The 21387-nt window shown below is 44.0% G+C and overlaps 1 protein-coding gene and 1 long non-coding RNA gene across 2 annotated transcripts; both read left to right on the top strand.

Moving 5' to 3' along the window:
- Positions 1–456: 456 nt before the first annotated feature.
- On the top strand, positions 457–3953 carry LOC114429921 (mitochondrial ubiquitin ligase activator of nfkb 1-A-like). The gene is made up of 6 exons (XM_028398525.1): positions 457–472; positions 1032–1110; positions 2665–2824; positions 3115–3202; positions 3283–3638; positions 3753–3953. Exons 3-6 carry the CDS (start codon positions 2702–2704, stop codon positions 3951–3953), a joined length of 768 nt encoding a protein of 255 aa, XP_028254326.1. The 5' UTR covers positions 457–472; positions 1032–1110; positions 2665–2701.
- A 4618-nt stretch (positions 3954–8571) lies between these two features.
- Positions 8572–8995, top strand: LOC114429815 (uncharacterized). Its single transcript, XR_003669934.1, has 3 exons — positions 8572–8685; positions 8782–8872; positions 8966–8995. It is a non-coding gene; the product is annotated as an uncharacterized LOC114429815 (long non-coding RNA).
- Positions 8996–21387: the final 12392 nt, after the last annotated feature.

Here is a 21387-nt window from a genome sequence, read left to right as displayed (position 1 = left end):
CCCGCCACAATAAAGCGGTGACAGGAAGTGAGACGCTGTCTGTGTTATGTGGGTTGCAAAAGGCTGCATGTTGGAGTGAAGAGCTGCTGTGTTCTCTCTGGTGTTCATTCAGCACAGCTGGAAATAATGCTCCTCATTAGTACTCAGTGCACCACCACCTCCATCCTTCTTTGCTACCGAGTCAGGGTTAGGGAGTTGGCCCCGGAGGACACCGCCCTTCGGCCCTGGAGACCGCTCTCCCCTGTGTTGCCGACAACAGTCTGGATCAGGACAGGAACGGCTAACAGCAATCATATATACTGTAGGAGCCATAGATGGTGGCAGTGCAGCTGTTTTGTTATAAAAAGGCAGCTTTATTTATATAATTTATTTAGAAACAGATGCTCACTGCATTCTATGACGTGGTTATTTAAGAGTCCCAGCTGCTCATCTAAAGCGTCATGTTACCATGGAGACAGAGAGCGGTTCAAAGGTACGTGTCACTCAGCTTTTTGTTGTGTAGTTGTTCAGTAGTTACAGGACAGAAGCAGACATATAGTGAGTACTTTGTTGTGACTTTATGGTGTGGTTTTGTGCTTGTGTTGACATTTTTTTACATTTGATCGAGTGCTTCTTTGACTGTTGTGGTCTTCGACTGTAGAGGGCGCTAGCCGCTGGTAGGACCTTTGTTGCTTGTAACAAACTTAAATCAACAAATTGCTCTCTGTGTTTTATCTTGTATCTATTGGGAGGGATGCCTAAGATAAAAACATGTAAGTTCTAGTTCAATGTTGATTTGTAGGATTTCCTGCATTATTTCTACAATTTCTGTCCAAAATTCTTTCATCTTGGTGCAAACTGCAACAATTCTCTGCCCTGCATTTAACACACACGTCTAAAACATTTGTATTGAATTTACTTAATCTTGCAGGAGTCAAACTCTCATCAACCATTTATATTTAGACATACAACGTATTAATAATACTGAATTCAGTTTTAGTTCATAAATGCATATTGACTGTTGGTAATTCGTTGTATGTGTTTGTTTTCAGTTTCACACTTTCCAATAAACCTGTTGAGACGAGCGGACTGTCGTCAGAGTCTTAGAAGGAAGACTGGAGCAGACATATAGTGAGTAATTTGTTGTTTGTCGTATGGTTGTCATGGTGATGGGGAATATTTGCGTCACGTGGTGTAGGTGGTGACAACCGGATTCTATTAAAGGGGCACTCACTCACCGTCACAGGTGTTAGGAGGAGAGAAGAAGCTGGGTGGCCACAGTTTTTGTTGACCGCAGCGTGTCGTAACATAACGCAGCACATCATACCGTAACCATAGCGCACACCTTTGCACGTTCATCACCGGGTTATTCTTTTGGTTTATGTTTTCATCTCCCCAATGCAGCGTTTTATCCCATGTCCATGTACTATATCAAACCTCATCAAGAGGCAGAAGGCCTCATTTCACATTAGGCTACAGCGCCTCATACAGAGAGGCAGGGCCCATCTCTCCTCTCATCTGGGACTTTGGAGCTTTGAGGAAGCCGCTATATATACTGCTGCTGTTTAGCTATGTGCAGCTCCTTGTCTTCCGCTGACAGACACAGACAGTGGCATTCTGCTAAAAACAGGTATATGAGCCACAGAGCTGTACGAACCCCTGGAAGATCCATACATTCATATATTATAATATATGAGTGACACATGGTGCTAGAGCAGGCTGTCCTACTGATGAAGTCCAAAACAGGCATTAAATGGCACCAAAACATCCCCAGAAGCTGGCATGTGAGCCACAGATCGCCACATGCCACTAACACAGTCAGACATGGCACTTTGAGATCGCCACATGCCACTTCATCAAGCGAGGCAGGCCAAATGCCACTTTGGGGTAGACCGACAGGATACGGATTCTCATTTAACTGGACTTTTAACACAGACAGTGTGTCAAGTAACAACAAGTGTGGCCAAGTTTACAAGTTATTGTTAAAGTGAGTTTAGTTTAGGGCTGATTGTTAAGGAAATAACATGTAACCACTCAGTAATAGTTAGGGCCCGAGCACCGAATGGTGCAAGAGCCCTATTGAAACCTTAGGGATTACTACCCAACAGGAAGTCCGCCATTTTGACTTTTGTGGCCATTTTTTGCCTATTTGTCACCCTGCTACAAAACTTTTCACGCCTCGCATACTTCATCCAATTGGGCTGAAATTCACTGTGTCCACTCAGGACACCATAGGGAACAGACGCATTCCAAAACTCTTACAAAAGAGTTACGGTGTGGCGGGGGCGTGGCCTCAAAGTTGACCATTTGCCAATACAAAGAAACACAGTATTTTCTGCCATACCTCCAACATACTTCATGCAATGTGGACAAAATCTTACAGTACTGCTATGGACCCGAGTCTGAACAGATATATATGCTAATATGATGACACGGTCATAGCGCCACCTCCCAGCAGGAAATTTCTCTTTTAAACATGTTTTTGTTCTACGTCTCTGGAAATGAGAGGAGAGAAGAGCATAGGACAGGAAACTGCAATGGCCCTGCGGGTCGCAAGGTGCGCGAGGGCCCGCAATGCTGCTTGCAGCTTTAATTTCCACCTGCTGTTGGTTCGGAGTTGAGTACATGGCTAAGATGCAGGAAGATGCATCTCACAGTCCTCTTACATGTTTTATGTTTGTGCAGGATTGCTCTTAGGACCGTGACAGGGCATCCAGAGGAAATGGCGAAATTCTGTCTCGGTTTTTCACTGACAGAGGCACTGTGTCTTGGGGCCGGCTTGGCTGTTTCAGGCCTTTGCTACTATATGTATAGAAAGAAGAAGAAGACAGCAGATGAGCTTGATGTGAGTAAGAATGTATTTCATTAACATTATATAGCAGTAGTCTGCAAAGTGAATTGCGGTTCTGACTGCTAATACTTACAGAGGGACTGTTGCATTCAGTGCATGCTGACAGCTCACTAGTCTCTGACAAAGAAGTACACCATGCAAAAATGCTTGAGAAAAGCTCTCCTACTTGTTTAACTAAAATCCTTTGCAGCCCTTTAACATGTTGTTGGTGATGGTCATGCAGTGTAATGTGCAAGTTTGTAAAACCTCCATGTGCCATCTGACTATGTGTGTGTCATATTCAGAATGCCTCCCACATCAACATAGATGGAAACCTTAAAGACACTTTGGAGGTTACACCAGGAGCACGTCTGCAGTATGCTGTTGTTGAAGGTAACCAGAACTGGATCAATACAAACAAGTGATGATTATGTATTTCCACTTCATACTGTATGTTTGTGTATATATTGTAGGTGTTGTGGAGCCTGTAGGCGAGCCACTGAGGAGTCAGTGTCATGAAGACATTGTTGGTGTGGTGCACAAAGTGGAAGTCACAGAGCCCAGGCTGGGATTGAGCAGCCTTTACTCTGCTCTTTTCAAGAGTCATGATAAGCCAGTCTTGCACAAACAAGTGACATCGGTGCCCTTCGTATTAAGGGGTTCGGATGGGACTGCAGTCCAAGTCCATTGTCCACTGAAGGCCTCTGGACTGAACATGGAGATGTTGTACAAGAGGTTTCTCCAGGTCAGCCATGGATTCAGTGTTCTTGGATGGTATTTCAGCGGGGTGAAGTCCTACAGTCAACTGGAGACCGAGGAAATGCTTAGAGTCAGTTACCAATGCTCGTTATTTTAATAGTTAATTCACAACAAAATGTCTGTTGCTTATCACTAATAATTTACATAGTAACAATACATTATGAAAATATGCACCTTTTTTCAGGTGGGCACACGTGTTACTGGTGTAGGCCAGCTGACGCTGGACCCAGATGGCACCCTGAATCTTAGACCCCCTTCTGATGGATCTAAGTACTTTCTGAGCATGGCAGACTATGACACTTTACGAAAACAATACAGCGCTGCGACCAAAGCGTGGAAGCGTTTTGCTGTTATATTTGCTTTAGCCGGTGCAGCGGCACTCTAACAACACGGAACGCTTCGCTGGCAGCGTGACAACGAAAGGAGGGAATCCTGTTGAAGATGGGGAAAATAATCAGGAGAACATCTGTCATCTGCCTCTCTCAGCCATGTAACCGTATACTGTGGAACTGTGGACATGCTGCTGCTACACCTGCTACCAAGCTCTGTCACAACATTTGATGTTATGATTTTATTCTTTTTATGATTTTAATTTCCTTCTTAATTGAGTGTTTTAAAATGTTTTATTCTGTGATTTTATCTTATGTAAAGCACTCTGAATTGCCTTGTGTATGAATGGTGCTATATAAATAAAGCTTGCCTTGCCTCCAATTGTACTGTAAATATCTGGCCATGATGTTCTGTGTCAGTAAAGTATCTCTCTTAATGAGGATGTTTCACTTGTTACCGTTTGCTACTCCATTCATTTAAAAAGAGAAATTCCACCTTCTAACTGTTTACAGGCAGTCTGAAAAGAACAGAACACAATATAGGGGGATGCTCTAAAACCAAGAATCCAACCAACTCATTAAACGTATAAAATGATGAAGATAACACATCGCTTTTGGTTATCCTAACTCCCCTGGATACCTCCACACAATAACATATTTTCTGGGTTTCAGAAAACATGATCAATGGTCTTACCCAGAAACCTAGATAAAAGTTTACACTATGCTGATAGAGCCTTTTAACAGCAAGCAATGCTGCATTTCACACTATACTGGATCTTTAAATGTGGTGAAATACCTATCCTGGCATTCCAAGAGGCAAAGCTGAAGTGGGGAACAACAGTAAATTGAGTATAAAGTACAGCAGCATGGAGTGACAAGGAGTATGGTCGAGCTTCTGATGGGGAAAACCTGGCAAAGATGCTCTAGATAGACAGGGACAGTACTAGCTCTGTAAAGTTCCTGGTAAACACAGAACAATCTCCATTCATCACTGGTATTAATGTAATCACTCTTGTTGCCAGGAGGTGGACACAAGTGTTGTTTTGACAGGCATTCATCATATTCTTTGTGCCTGACGGTAATACATTGAATGTTTAAGCATCATATCATGAAAGAAAATGGTCATCCACCTCTGAATCAGGGAGGGAGCTCTGTGTCACAGTGACATGAGATGATCTTACAGCATATGTGGTCATAGACCCTGTGTACCTGCCTGTGCCTCCACATCAAATGGCAGCTGATAAGATCAGAGTTCAGGCCATTTTTTTCATATAGTTACAAACGCTTGGTGGCAGCAGCACCTGGTGTCTGAAAAGACCTCTAGTGAGTCATCAAGTGTACTATTTCTGTCATCTCTAACCAGCAATGAGTCAACATTGACAACACATAGATGAAAAGGGAAAAACAAGTGTGTGTGTGTGGAGGTGAAGGAGGCAGTACAAGGTGAAGAGTGTGACATCAAGCCTGGTTTAGGGTGAAAAAAAGGAGCAGGTGGATGACACAGGATCCCATTAATTACCCTGTGCAGGCATTTGGCATGCCTCGCTTGCTGAAGTAGTATGTACCGATCTCAAAGTGCCATGTCTGGCTGTTTTGGTGCCATGTCTGACTGTTTTAGTGGTATGTGGCGATCTGTGGCTCACGTGCCTCTGTTTTTAAGCAACATGCCATTTTGCTGGAGGCTGTTTTGATGGCATTTAGTGCCCGTTTTGGACTTTATCGCTTAGACAATCTGCTGAAGCACTATATGTACCACTCACATGGCGTTTGGACCGATGTGTCAGCGCTGGGTGTTTTAGTGGTATGTGCCGCTTCGTTGCTCCGCCACAGTTATGGGATGTTTTGGTGCCATTTAATGGCCGTTTTGGAGTTCATCAGTTTGACAGTCTGCTCTAGCACGTTGTATGTTGCCCACCTGTGGCTACCCCAAGTGGGCACTTACCAAAGCCACAAAAACAAGAAGGAACATCTCCATTCCATATGTGTCAGGAGTATCAGAGAAACTCCGCAGGATCTTCAATAACCATGACATCCCGGTCCATTTCAAACCCATGACAACTCCCAGGGAGAAACACAGCATGTGATATATGCAGTCCAGTGCAGTGAGGAATGCTCTGATCTGTACATTGGAGAAACTAAACAACCACTCCACAGAAGAATGGCTCAGCACAGGAGAGCCACCTCCTCAGGACAAGACTCAGCTGTTCACCTCCACCTCAGAGACAGAGGACACTCCTTTGAGGACAAAGGGCTGTCAACCAGTCCACCTCCGGCAGTTTCATAGTCGTTAGACACACCTGGCCCAGTCAGCCAGATCATCACAGGTAAGTATGGAAACATTTAGTGCTATTGTTTTTTAAGTTTCACCCAGACCCACCCACTGAGGTCTGCAACCACATATAAACCATGTTTCCCACCAACAGTTAGAACTGATGAAGCTGCTTGGAGGAGCAGCGAAACGTCTTCAAGAAAATTTGAGAAACAAATCGATTCTGTGGTTAGGGCTAGCTTTTTTCAGCTTCGCCTCCTCGCCTAAGTCAAGCCCTTCCTGAGTCAGAGAGATCAGGAGAAACCATTTATGCTTTTGTTAGCTCCCGTCCTGACTATTGTAACGCACTCTATGTTGGAGTTAACCAAGCGTCAGATCACTTACAGCTAGTACAGAACGCTGCTGCCTGCATGCTCACAGTCATAAGCATGATCACGTCACACCTGTCCTCTACTCTTTCCACTGGCTCCCTGTGAAGTTCAGAATCGATTTGAAACTTCTGCTGTTTGTTTTTAATGCTGTCAATGGTCTGGCACCTTCTTGTGTGTCTGAGATTTTAAACATTCACCAACTGACCAGGGCCTTTTGCGGTGTCAGGTCCTAAAGTGTGGAATAGCCTTCCCTTTGAGCTATGCACAGACCTGCCACTGTTTAAGGCCAAACTTGAGACCCAGCTGTTGAGAGAGGCTTTTAAGACATCGCCCTGTCTTATTGGTATTCTTTTATCTGTTTTTATTGTTTTTATTATTTCTCTCGTTCTAATTTTTTTTTATTTTGTTTCATGTATAAAGAGCTTTGGGCAATCTCCAGTTGTAGTAAGGCGCTTTATAAATAAAGGTTGATTAATTGAATGACCGATTAATTATATTGCACACCTTTTTGGATCAATAATGCAGTGAACCCCCGTGCTGGACAGACACAGCCACCGACCTTTAAGTAGGCCTATTGTGGCCTCAACAGTGCTTCTGGAGCGTGCATGGCCCAGGTTGTAGTGCTGCTGCTGACGTGTCCCTGAGTTGGACACGGGGGGCGTTAGTCATGGCTTCAGTGGATAACCCGATCACCTACAGAGAAGAGGTGCTTTAAGCTGGATCCATACTCCGCGAGACAAAGACATTTTCCCCCCCTGCAGACGTTACGCCCACAAAATGACGTCATTTTTTGTCTCTGACCGCCCGCTGATCCGCACTCCTGTGCACAGGGCCCGGGCCGAACTTTGTCTTTCAAGGCTGTGCGGCAACCATGCTGTGATTGGTCGGAATTTATTGTGGGCGTGATGAAAGTGGAGAAGCGCAAGAGCCTCTCCAGGTATATAGGTAGGTGTATAAACAGCGCTGATTCAACAGATTTAGATAAGACCATACTGGTTTTGCATGATGAGCAATAAAAGAAAGAAAGAAAGGCAAGTCAGGGTGATTTGTCACCCATAACTCCAGACATTCACACATACCAGATGGTGACTGTTATTACCATTCTATATACTCCTACATACCCGGGCATAATAGGCTCGTTAACAATGTCTGTATATCTTTGCTATTGTTACTTTTAATGTCGCATCTTCACAGCTCATCACCGGACAGTTTGAAGTATCGCGGGCGCATTGGAACACAGTAGATGTGCAAATGTGGTCATAAAGGCACAAACACTGAATCTTTGCTGTTGTTACTTTTAATGTCGCATTTTCACAACTCATCGCCGGACATCTCACGCTGTTGCAGGCACCCTCTCTGTATAATGCCCTCTTGCCATGGCACAAGTCCTTGTGGTGTGTTAAAAAACTCAGTAAAGTCTTTCCTTATAGTTTAGTGGGCGGGCCGTATGAGGAGTTCTGCACACACGCGTCTCGCGGAGTATGGTACCTCAGTGCGGAAAAGACCTTTTTTTTGTATCTCTTACCACCCGTGGAGCGCGTTCTCCGCTCTTTGTCTCGCGGAGTATGGATCCAGCTTTAGTGAACTCCACAAATGTCAGAGAACCTATGTCAACATGTAACACTCACCAATAAGCCTTCCATCTGTGACAGCCCCCGCTGCTGGGGGGTGAATTTTTTTTACAAATCACTTGTTTTAATTTTCTTCTGACTTAAAATTAGGCATAATTATGGACATTGCGGACTCAAGCAATGAAACTGTAGCAGGCCAAAGCAGGTAGCCACTAGCTGCAGCCGTATCTATGGGAAAACTATGACATTTACTCGTGATCCGAGTACTGGACAACATGTCTCTGAAACACAAACTGTCAGACTCAACGTTTGACGAGTGACACAGTGAGCAGCTGCTGGAAGCCTTTTCTCCACACTGTTGAAGTGCAATTTGTAGCTCCACTAGAGGGCCACATGATCCAGGAGGCGGTGCCCTCCTTGTGCGCTGTGTTGTAGCATTCTGTCAGTAAGAAGTGCTGCTGTGAAGAGAACAGCTGTCAGACTGAATGTGGAACATCAGCTGCTCCTCCTGTTGATTGAAACCTTGTTGTACAGATGGAACATTGGCTGTGGATTCTTCTTGCTGCTCTTTTCTTTGGTAAGATAGAAAGCTGCACATGTTTCCTCTTCAAACAAAGACATTACTGAGCTCTACATGAAGAGCTCTGAATGTTCATTCTACACTCACTCACAGCACATCATCTCTGCTGCCATCTGTTACCTTGGAAAACACCTTCTATGCTTCAAAGTGACAATGATCCCTGAAAATGACATCTGTTCTACATGTGAGAGAACTCTTTAAAGCTGCTGATTGTTCTGCTTTCATCAATCATCTTTATTGATCCATTTCTTCCTCTGCATCTTCTCTTCTTCCCCAGAGTGTAAAGGACAAGACTCAGTGACCCAGCAAGCGGGAAATGTCACTGCTGCTGAATGCCTGGAGCTGAGGTCAAAGTCCGTGAAGGCTGGCAAGGCATAGAGAGGACGACATGAACCCGCAAAGACACAAAACAAACTGACACCAAGTGAAGGGAAGACAGACTAGATATACAAGGGAGGCTTGGAGACAATGAGACACAGGTGGCACACATTAGGGAGGAGCAGGTAATCCCCGGGAGGAGGAGGGAGCACACGAGGAAGGGGAAGTCAAGACGCCTGGAACGAGAGGGAGGTCAGTGATTTCAAAATAAAATAGGAAGTAAATACAAAAACCGAAAATAAAGCCAGAATCAGGATAACATAACAAAATACCAAACTAACAGCCCTGGCTCAAACCTGACTCCTGACAGAAATATTGCTCTCTGTCAGTGCTTTACTGTAAAATCATGTGCATCATTTTGTATTTGATCTGCACTAAGTGTGACTGAAATCAGTCTGTATGTATTTTGACATGAAGAATGTGTATAAAGAAAAGTGAAGTTATAATGATGGACACTTAATGATGGAGGAAGATGAACATCAGGGATCAGTGATTATTTCTTCTCTGCAGTTTCAATCCATCCATCAACAGCTGTGGATATATGAGCTAAACTGACAGACTGAGGAGGACTCATGCTCTGTGGTCTCTGTGTACCTGAGAGTCTTTAGACTACAATCTGGACTGTTGAGTAAAGCAGACAGCAGCTTCACTCCTGAGTCTCCTGGATGATTGTAGCTCAGGTCCAGCTCTCTCAGATAGGAGGGGTTGGAGGTCAGAGCCGAGGCCAGAGAAGCACAGCCCTCCTGTGTGATCAGACAACCTGACAGACTGGAGGAACAAAACATGTCATGAACTCAAGAAGAAAGAAGGAAAATCCGACAGATCTTCAACATGAACATGAAGCAGAATTTAACTGATGATCAAAAAGCTGGATCCTGACCTGAGAGTCTCCAGTCTGCAGTCTGGAGTCTCCAGTCCACGAGACAGCTGCTTCACCCCTGAATCCTGCAGGTCGTTATTATCCAGGTCTAGCTCTCTCAGACTAGAGGACTGGGAGCTGAGGACTGAGGACAGAGCTTCACAGCTTCTCTCTGAGAGGTTACAGCTGCTCAGTCTGAAAGAAATGCAAATTAGTTGTTATTGATGAATGAATGGAAATTTGTTGTGAATAATGACAATAAAGATCTTTTTACTTGTGTAGAATTCAGTGCACATTAGTGTCAATCTGAAAGCCTCCACATGTCAACACATGAACTGCATGTAGACAAGCTTCAAACATAATGTTAAGGTATGCATTTAAATGATCAACAACCAGATCCTGACCTCAGTGATTTCAGACCACAGTGAGCACTCTCCAGTCCAGCACAAAGAAGCTTCACTCCTGAATCCTGCAGGTCATTATTATCCAGATCCAGCTCTCTCAGACTAGAGGACTATTGTCTAAGCTTAGTAATGTCAGTGGTTATAATTTGTGAATTATGTTTGTACCTACTTTATTATTAATCATCGGTGAATCATCAAATGAATCCTTACTGACACATTAGTGAATGCTGCAGTGCATGAACTGAATGAGCGAATGAATGAATGCATCAATAACCAGTTACAAAATTTGTTCTAAATAATGAAAATCAAGGTGTCAATGTTTTATTGTTCATATACAAATCAACCATGTTTGAAATGGTTCATAAATCCACCTACAGAACTTTGTTGGAGGCTTTGACCACTGGCAGCAGCCTCCGAAGAGCCTCCTCTGAAGCAGAGTATTTCTTCAGGTCAAACACCTCCAGATCTTCTTCTGATGACAGTAAGATGAAGACCAGAGCTGACCACTGAGCAGAAGACAGTTCATCTGTGGAGAGACGTCCTGATCTCAGGGCCTGTTGGATCTCCTCCACTAGAGAACAATCATTCAGTTCATTCAGACAGTGGAACAGATTGATGCTTCTCTCTGCAGACACATTCTCACTGATCTTCTTCTTGATGTACTGGAGCTACTTCCTGTCTGTGTCAGCAGGCCCTGTAGAAGAGTCTGATTGGTCTCCAGAGAAAGACCAAGGAGGAAGCGGAGGAACAAGTCCAGGTGTCCATTTGGACTCTGTAAGGACTTGTCCACAGCACTCCGGTGGAGGTGTTTTAGTTTGGATTTGTGTCTAATGACTTTAGACCACCAAGATTGTTCCAGCAGGTTGACAGCAGAGCTGATGAAGGTCAGATGGACATGAAGAGCAGCCAGAAACTCCTGAACACTCAGGTGGATGAAGCAGAAGACCTTGTCTTCCTCTTTGAAGATCTGTGTGAACACTCCTGATTTCACTGGGGCTGGTCTGATTCATAGAAGATCAGGTTTCCTTTCTGCAGCTGATCAAACGCCAGTTTTCCCAGATCCTGGATTATCTCCCTGCTCTCTGGGCTCCAGTGTGAATCTGCCTTAGTTCCTCCATCATACTTTACCTTCTTCACTTTGGTCTGAACCACCAGGAAGCGGATATACATCTCAGTCAGGGACTTGGGCAGCTCTCCTCCCTCTCTGGTTTCCAACATGTCCTCCAGAACTCCAGCAGTGATCCAGCAGAAGACTGGGATGTGGCACATGTTGTGGACGATTCGTGATGTCTTGATGTGGGAGATGATCCTGCTGGCCTGCTCCTCCTCTCTGAATCTCTTCCTGAAGTACTCCTCCTTCTGTGGGTCAGTGAACCCTCTGACCTCTGTCACCACGTCCACACAGTCAGTGGGGATCTGATTGGCTGCTGCAGGTCTTGTGGTTATCCATATGCGAGCGGAACGCAGCAGTTTTCCATTGATGAGGTTTTTCACCAAGATATCGGTGGTGGTGGACTTAGTTACATCAACAGAGTGACTATCGTCAACATGAAGGTCCAGATGAAGGCGGCTCTCATCCAGTCCATCAAACACAAAGAGAAGCTTGAATTCCCTCTTGTCGTAGTTGCTGTTTCCTGATGACTGCAGAGCAGTAAAGATGCAATTAAGAGCCTCCGCTTTGATGTCCACAGCCTCTGGGATACATTCATGAATGAGGTTTGCCAAACTGAACTGTTTTCCCATCCGTGGATTCAGCTGACGGAAGGAGAAGGGGAAAATGAGATGCACATCTTGATTGGCTGTTCCTTCAGCCCAGTCCAGAACAAACTTTTGCACCAGGAAGGTCTTTCCAATTCCTGCGATTCCGTTGGTCAGCACTGTTTTTATGGGTCTGTATTCTCCAGAAGGATGTTGGAACATGTCTCCGGGTTTGACAGATTTTTCAGTGTCTCTGGGCCTCGAGGCTTTCTGGATCTGTTGGACCTCATGCTGTGTGTTGTCAGGGCTGGCTGTGATGTATAGCTTTGTGTAGATATCAACCAGACGCTTTTTTTGTATTGCCGAGCCTTCTTGTGCACACAGAAACCTGTCTTGGAAGTGGGATTGGAGTTTCTGTTGGTAATATGTGATGTGATGTGGCTCTGGTACTGGAACCATCTGTGTCAAAGACAGTAAGTAGGTTAGTGTGTGTACACATACAGACATTGAGCATTAACTTTTAGAGGCAGCCCAGTCTGTTCCTACAAAGCAATACAGATCCATCATTGCCCAAAACACGTCTCTGATGCAGATGATTCAAGATGGGGGACACAAGTGCCACACTGTTCCCATAACACCCATAAGAGCCAGAGCCGTGTTCTAATGGGAAAGTGTTAAAGCTACAATCAGAACATCGTATCTGTGAATCAGGTTCCTCAGTCTCACTCTTCCTTTCATGACAGGTTGGTGCCCCCTGCAGTGCGAGCATGGAAACAGCAAAACGGACCTGAAAGTGGCAAACCTTTGTCTCTGGATAATGTGGATGATTCTGTAAAGAGGCTGGTGGTTTGTTATGTCATTGTTAGTTATAAGCATGTGTGTGTCAAGGGAAGTGGAAAAAGTGGAAAGAGTTAAACAGTGTTTAAGGTGCTCTGATCACTTGCTTTGTCTTTCAGACTTACGAAGCGATATTTTCGACTGCTTTCTTTATTACCTACATGACATATTAAAACTGCATATGTTGCACCTCCAAAATGAAAAGAAGCATGCGCTCATCTTCAGTTTTTGTTCTTCATTTGCAACATGCCCTCGGCAAGCGATACAACTTGTCTTCAACTAGACATTAAAGAAAAAAAAAACAAGAACAATGCTCTTAAAGGGGCCAACACGTATATCATTTCCCCTGGAACTTAAGGCAAAACCAATAGTGTCGTGAATCTGCTCTCATGAAAACAATACCCAAAATCACAAAATAACACATTTCTTCTCCTTCATACTAACTTAAATGAGCACTATGATATAAAAATAAACCTGACACATAAAATAATTATTCTGCTGCGTTACACCCTCCCCCACTAAAAGAAATAAAATGTTAAGAAAACATTTTCATTTACCCCAGATACACAGCTTAAATCAACACCATGACATGAATTCTGATCAATTTACAGTTACCTCCTCACAACATTCCCTCTTACACAGCATTAACTGCACCACTATTGACTACATAGCATGTCAGCAGGATAAAAAAAATAATTTAATTCTCCTGTCACATGGTGCTGTCTTAATCAGTTGGTACAATGGTAGACATTCATCCAAATAAATCTTTTCTACTAATAACATTAGCTGTGTTACTGACAACAAACTCTATTTTCCTAGAGTTATCATACGGGGCTTTCCTAACTCATTGTATGAAAGGATACATCTTGGGTGACGTGTTCTTATAGGACGTCTTGACATCTCAGGTTGCTGGTCATGTTCAGCTGAGACTTCACAGAGAGCTGAGGGTCTGGTCCTTGGGCCCCATGATCTGAGCTTTGCGCAACATTTGCTGCATGTCCTCCTCTGGAGATGTTACCTCCTCTGCTTGATCTCTGTCCTGATTGGTGTCCTTTTCATACTGTGGCTGGCATGTCTCTTCTCGAATGAGCCCTTCAGCCTCATTTCCTGTTTCAGACAGTCTGCTTATAGCAGGTTCAAAGAAAGGAGCATCCGGGTTAAGAAAGGTAGCCTGGCCCCGTCTTGGCACCCACCATTCATACTCTTCTTCACTTGAACTCTCCGAGCTCCTGGCAGATACCCGAGTCTTTACTCTTATCTTTTATGTGCCCTTTCCTCTTCTACAATCCCTGTCTCTTTCTGTGCACTGGGTGTTCTGTCCATCAGCAAGATACGGGCACGGCAACAGAAGATTTCTGTGTAGTGTTCTTTCCCTACCCTCTCCGTCTAAGGGTTCCACTACATACACTGGGCCATTAACTCCCCTTTTTTCTTTGACTCTATGTACCTTATTCTCCCAGTAAGCACGTATCTTTCCCGGTCCTCCTCTCAGACAGATTCCTGACAAGTACATGGTCTCCAGGTGCGAGAACAGAACTCCATGCTCGCTGGTTATAGATCTTTTGTCCTCTTTCAGCAGCCTTCCTCAGGTTTTTGCTTACAATGTGGTAAGCTTCCTGCATTGACCGCTACCATTTTTCTGCATAGCTGGAGTGAGACTGTCAACTTACTTCTTCTGGAGGAAACATCAGATCAATGGGTAAAGTAGGCTCTCTTCCGAACAGCAGGAAGAATGGGGAAAATCCTGTTGACTCGTGGACAGTTGCATTATATGCATGCACCACTTTGTTCAAATAGTCTTTCCAGTTAGGTTTTTGTGTCTCTTCCAAGGTTTGAAGCATACTTAACAGAGTCCTGTTAAAGCGCTCAGCAGGATTGGCCTGGGGGTGATATGGCGTTGTCCTACCGTATCCGACTGTAGCTTTGCAGTTTCCTGAACAGCTCATTTTCAAATTCTCTTCCCTGGTCATGGTGAATTTTGGCCGGGAAGCCGAATCTCAAAATGAAGTCATCAAAAATTTTGCGTGCAGCCGTCTTACCAGATTTGTTTGCTGTTGCATAGGCCTGCGCGAACTTGGTGAAGTGATCAACAATTACCAAGTTGTATTCCACACCCCCTTTGCTCCTTTCAAGGTGCAAATAGTCAATGGAAACCATTTCAAAAGGTAGTGACGTGGTTATACTCTGTAGAGGTGTCCGTGTTAGTCTGCTGGGTTCCTTTAGTTTTAAACAGCAGCACACTTTTGTCACATAATGTTCCACTTCCTCTTTCATTTTTGGCCAAAATAATCTTTCTCTTGCAAGTGATAGCATCTTGTCAGCTCCCAGGTGGCCCATTTCTTCATGTAGTTGATGGTATATCAGTGGCTTTAATTTCTCAGGGATCACCAACTGAGTTTCATGATGTTGTCTTCCGCCACAGGACTCCCTCCTGATCTGTATAAAGGCACGGCCACTCTCTTAGGAGGCGTTTCACTTCAGCTGACTCTTTGATCTTGTCCTTGTATTTCAAGTGGCCATTTTGTTGCTTTAGAGTGATTACTCTGTTCACCATGTCATCTTCCTTTTGGGCTGCTTGAATACTTTCCACTGGCACAGGTTGGACTGTGACTCCACCTTTGAGATTTAGTTCAGAGAGTGCATCCACATTACATGTCAAAGCTGAAATCAATTCTGCATCACCCTCCTTCTGGGCCTGAAGTCCCTTTTCAATTGCTGAGATGTCCTCTGGCTTACACTCCTCTGTACATTCCTCCATGACTTTATCCATAGCTGGTTGACGGGACAAGAAGTCAGCATCACGATTGGCTGTTCCTGGTCTGTATTTCAGAGTGAAACGGAAGTCTGATAACTCTGAAACCCAGTGATGGCCCATCGCGTTCAGTTTTGCAGTTTTCCTTATATATGTCAGAGGACTGTTATCACTATACACTGTAAAATGAGGAGCATAGAACAGGTAATCACGGAAGCGTTCAGTAACTCCAGCTTCCCTGAATGCAGTCTGTAATTCTTCTCCGCTGGGGTGAGAGTTCGTGACCCATATCCTATCACCCTCAGTGTTCCTCCTCGACGTTGGTACAAGACAGCCCCAAGTCCTTCCTCAGAGGCATCGACATGCAGCACAAATGCTTTCTCAAGCTCAGGGTAAGCCAACACTGGAGGGTCTGACAATGCATCAACCAGTCTCTCTCAGCACTTGCTGGTGTAATTTTGTCCATTCAACTGGTTGAGATGGTGGCAACTGGGAGGAATGGCGACCTTGACCCTTCCTTGTTTGTTTTTCAGTTTTAGGGTGGGACAATAGTTCATAAAGAGGCTTTGCAATCCTTGAGAAGTCAGTGATGAATGACCTGTAGTAGCCGAGAAAGCTAACTAGAGATCTCACCTCTCTGGTTGTTTTTGGTTTTGCTCCCTTTAGAGCTTGGACAGCTTCTACTTCTCCTGGAATCATCCGATATCCTTCCTCCGAGATGATGCGGCCGACATAGCACACTTCCTTTTTAAAGAAGTCACATTTTTTGGCCTAAGTTTGATTCCACAGGCTTTCTGCTTCTGCAGCACCTTTCTCACACCTTCCACATGAAGGTCGAAGTCTCTGCTAAACACCAAAACATCATCAAGGTATGGTACACAAACATCATCTCTTAGATCTCCCAGGCAGCCCTCCATGTACCTCTGAAAAGCAGCTGGGGCATTTGTCAGACCGAAGGGGATCCTCAGCCATTCATACAATCCCCAGGGTGTAATGAAGGCGGCGCATGCCCTGCTCTCCTCACTGACAAAGCCTTGATGATAAGCTTTACCTTGATCAAGTACAGTAAACCATGAGTTTCCTCCAAGGTTGTCCAAGATTTCCTGGATTCTGGGAATGGGGTTCCGGTCAGGATGTGTCTTTTCATTCAACTGTCTATAATCAATGCAGAGCCGCATCGAAGAATCCTTTTTCCTCACAATCACTATTGGTGATGAGTAGGAAGAAGTTGACTTCTGTATCCATCCCTTACCAAGTAGGTCCTGAATATGTTTTTTTACTTCCTGGTATAAGTGACGTGGAATGGTGTTGTATGTTTTTGTGACTGGGGTGTCATCTTTCAGGTGTATTCTCATCTGCAGGTCAGGAATACATCCAGTGTCCCAGTCATCTTTAGCGAAGACCTCACTCTCCTCTCTCAGCATCTGTCGCACCCTTTGCTGTTGCACTGTATTTAAGTGGGAGAGGTCAACAGGAGGATCCCAAAACTTTTTTCCATCACCCTTTTCTACTGTTATTTCCTGACAAGATTTCCCCTGATCATGTTCATCTTGTGACTGATGTCCTACCAGTGTAGTTTTGTCTTCAACACTTTCTACAGTATTGACAGCATACAGTAAGCCCAGGATAGTCCTGTTTTGTAGCCTGATATCTACATCTGTGGTGTTTTCAACTACCACTGAAATGGGAGCTTTGCTGCACTAACTGCTGCTTTACGTGTAGTCCTGGGGGCAATGGTGCATCTACGCTTGGCTCCAGCATTGCATACTGCTCCTTTAATATGGTCTTATTAAAATTGCCACAAACCACCTTTGACATCTTGTGCCTTGGGATGATTACATCTTGTCTTCCAAGCCTTACTGTCTGAACCAAACTGCATTTTTGTTTTTTTAGTACAGTGCAAACTGCTTTTGCTTTTTTCTGTCCCACATCCAGTGCTGAACATTGAATCCTATTATAGGTTTTGTGAGCGGGTGGGTACTTACTAATATAGGTACAAACAGGCCACTGTCTTGATTTCCAGGCAGGCTAAACTCCACTCCTATCCAGCCCTCATACGGTACTTGTGTCCCATTTGCGGCTGATAAGTCTAACCTTCCTTCATCCAGGAGTTCTTTCACTGATCGGATCTCAGCATCTGGCAAGTGTGTTTTTTTCCAATCCATGTCCACAATAGACACCTGAGATCCTGTGTCCCATATTACCATTGTTGGAACACCTCCAAGCTTACACTGGACAAGGCTTTTGCGTCCCACTAACCTTGCTGTTTTCTTTTGTTTCCCCGACAGTGGACACTGACTGAGTGGGAGAGCAGTATGGTTCTGCTGATTGGAGTTGGACACTTCAATTTTACAGGTGCTGGCAGCTGTATCCTTTCTTTTATGGCAACCCACAGCCCAGTGTTCAGTGCTGCCACACTTGTAGCAGTGTATACATTTTCCCTCTGGATTTGACTTTTCACACTCGTGACACTTTCTGGGGTTTCGTTTAACAGTGCTGGAGTAATTCTGTTTGGTTTTAGGGGGCTTGTCCTCCTCCCTGTTCAGCTTGACTTGGGTGAGAGCGGCAACATGGGTTATGAGATTCTGAAGAGCTTCACAGATCACTTTATTACTCACATCAAGCTTCTCTATTATTGGATTGGGTTTAACTGGGTGGCTCTGGCTTTTCATTGAATTACCAGCCTGTTCCCCTCTTTCACCCTCCTGCACCATGGCTACTTTTTCTGATTTTTGTTTAGTGACAGACGACAGTTTATTTTTCCTCTCCATTTCCACACTGTAGGCTGTACTCAATTTTTCCAATAACACTTCATCTTGTACAGTGGGATCTTGCAGGTATGGCTTAACATCTGTACGAACAGCATCACCCTGTAGTCCTGTTAACAATGTTTGCAAAAACTGAGTCTGCACAAGTTCTGGGTGGTATTTCAGTCCCTCTTTTGCTCTCTCAGATGCAAACAGAACTTTTTGCCAGAGGTCCATGGTGCGGATGAGAAACTGCACTGGGGTCTCTTTTGGCATTTGTACAGCTTGGGTTAGTGCATGATACAACTCGGTGGCATCTTTCTCCATAAAGTGAGTTCTAAGGACCTGTCTTATCGAGGTAAGTGACAGCTGTTGCCTGCTTTCCAAATAACTTTTCAGTTTCACTTCTGGGGAAATGCACTGAATTATTGCGTCCACAATCTCACCTTCATCATAGCCCTTTTTGAGTCCACGTTCAATCTGTCTGGCTGGTGAAATTTAGCTTGTCCTTTTGTCCTGATTCACCAATCTGACCAATAATCCTGAAGTCTTTTCTGTACATTGGATGCAGGGTCACTCTGTCTCTGATGGTCGCAGGCTCACTTTCTGAACCTGTTACACTGCTTGATTTCTGTGGTGACGAAGCAGCTGGGGCCGTGGTATTATTTTGCTGCAGCAGAGGGAGCTCCGCGCATGTGCCTCTGTCTTCTTGGCTCGCCAGTGCATCAGCTCCGTTTCTCAAGTTGTCAATAAAGTCATTAGTGGCTAAAAGCACGGCCAAACCTGTATCCTCCCTGCCCCTGATCTCTTCACTCTCCAAGTGACTCAGAATAAGCCTCCTCAGCAATCTAGACAATAATCTTACATCCTCATTGGCTGCTGCGGTGGTGAGCTAGTGGCTCTTAGCTTTCCTAGCTACCCTGGCTACACTCGTGTCTGTAGCACACAGCGCGTCTCCACAATGACCATCTTATCTCTAGCTGAAAACTTGCTTCAACCGGGCGGAAACACCCAAAATTATGTTGCACCTCCAAAATGAAAAGAAGCATGCGCTCATCTTCAGTTTTTATTCTTCATTTGCAACATGCCCTCGGCAAGCGATACAACTTGTCTTCAACTAGACATTTAAAAAAAAACAAGAACAATGCTCTTAAAGGGGCCAACACGTATATCATTTCCCCTGGAATTTAAGGCAAAACCAATAGTGTCGTGAAACTGCTCTCATGAAAACAATACCCAAAATCACAAAATAACACATTTCTTCTCCTTTGGGGGTTCATACTAACTTAAATGAGCACTATGATATAAAAATAAACCTGAAACATAAAATAATTATTCTGCTGCATTACACCTACTTGTACTTTTACTTACAATACTTGAGTACATTTTAAAGGAGAGACAGCGAGATCCCAAAGTGGAATTTGGTATGCCTCGTCTGCTTTAGTGGCACATACCACTACCGAAGTGGTATGCCCCGCCTAATCAGATAAGCTGGTTTCAGTGTTAGGCTGCAGTTCATGAACTCAGAGGGGAGCAGTGCCCAAAACAACAAACAAAAAGACACTAAAACACACTAAAGTTCCCTAACAAATGAAAAAAATGACAAAGCTGGAACCTAAAACTCCTGACCCAAAAACAGGAGAACAAAGAAAAAGGGCGTCTCCCTCCTACAAGCTGCAGCTACACATGACAATATATACAGAGCTACTTACAAATGACAATGACTAATCCAAAAGCAAGATGGACTCCAGCTACACAAACACATCAACACAACAGGTACTCAGACACAGACTAAAGACACACAAATCATCTGGCTCATGTGAGAGTGGAAGTGAGGAGGACATGAGACTAAAAAGACACCTGGGACATGCTAGCAGATCACAGTCCATATTCACTCCAATGACATCGCATCCAGACGTTTGATGGACAAAAGCCTTTTTCTTGTTGCATATGTGGGTCAGAAAAATAAGGATCCAGTAAGTGTGCAATGACACTGTGACTGAATACAAGAGACAAATGTCCATTAAAGACAGGACTTCTGATGGACTGATAGAACACTGACTCATGCACAATAACATGAGGAAAGACTGAGTCAAACGTACCCTTCCTCACATCAGGTTTTAACCTCTGCTCTCCACCATGGTCCACCCTGCAGGAAGAAACACATTCTGACTGTGTTATATCAAAGGCTGTCATGTGTGTAGCTACGTTGGTTGGCAGCATCAAAACACATGTGAGACAGTGAGTGTGAGACACAAGAGATGGCAGCCAAAAAGAACGTCTATATAAGGAGCTATTCTGTAATGAAGCCTGTCAGTCATGTAAAGTTCACTAATGAAATTAGTTCATCATAATAATAACTGATGCATGGCATCTAACAGGCTAATCGCTGCACAATAGTCCTAACAGTCCTCTTAAGGTCTCCTTTAGAAAACAGGACACTCATAGTATTTCTGACTAAAACCATCTTACATATGTTCACAAAGAAACCAGGGAAGATGAAGCATTTGCTAATGATAATATGGAGTAAGGAGGCGTTCAGTTCATGTGTTGTGCTTAAAAATATTGTTCATATTATGATGTTAAAATACATTTTCCTCTCTCTGTTTTTTTGAGAGTGAGTGGTTTAAAAAAAAGAAAATGGGAGATGAGTAGTTCTAGTATGGAAAGTAATGGTCCAGCCAAATTGTCTCATGTTAATGTTGATATTTATAATCAGTTAAGCTGATAATGAGAACATTTATAATGACCATTGAGAGGCCATGTTTTACATGGTACATGGTTGTGTATACATGTGTTTATATGTCCGTATCTATATGTAAAGACATATTCTGTTATGAGAATATTATTGTAACCCTATTTTGGCCTATACAGGCCGGGTGTCTTTTCTTTATGTGGATCCCTGGGTTCAAGATCTTTCAGAGCCGAAAACTCTGTTTATATGTAAACGAAGGGAAAAGTAAAGGTAACACGAGTAAAATATAGAATATATATTGTTCCCTCATGATGACACTGGTGTTCAGG

This window comes from Parambassis ranga, unplaced genomic scaffold, assembly GCF_900634625.1.
Source record: "Parambassis ranga unplaced genomic scaffold, fParRan2.1 scaffold_21_arrow_ctg1, whole genome shotgun sequence".
Taxonomy (NCBI): domain Eukaryota; kingdom Metazoa; phylum Chordata; class Actinopteri; family Ambassidae; genus Parambassis; species Parambassis ranga.
The sequence above is the reverse complement of the archived record's forward strand: the minus strand, read 5'-3'. Positions and strand labels throughout refer to the sequence as shown.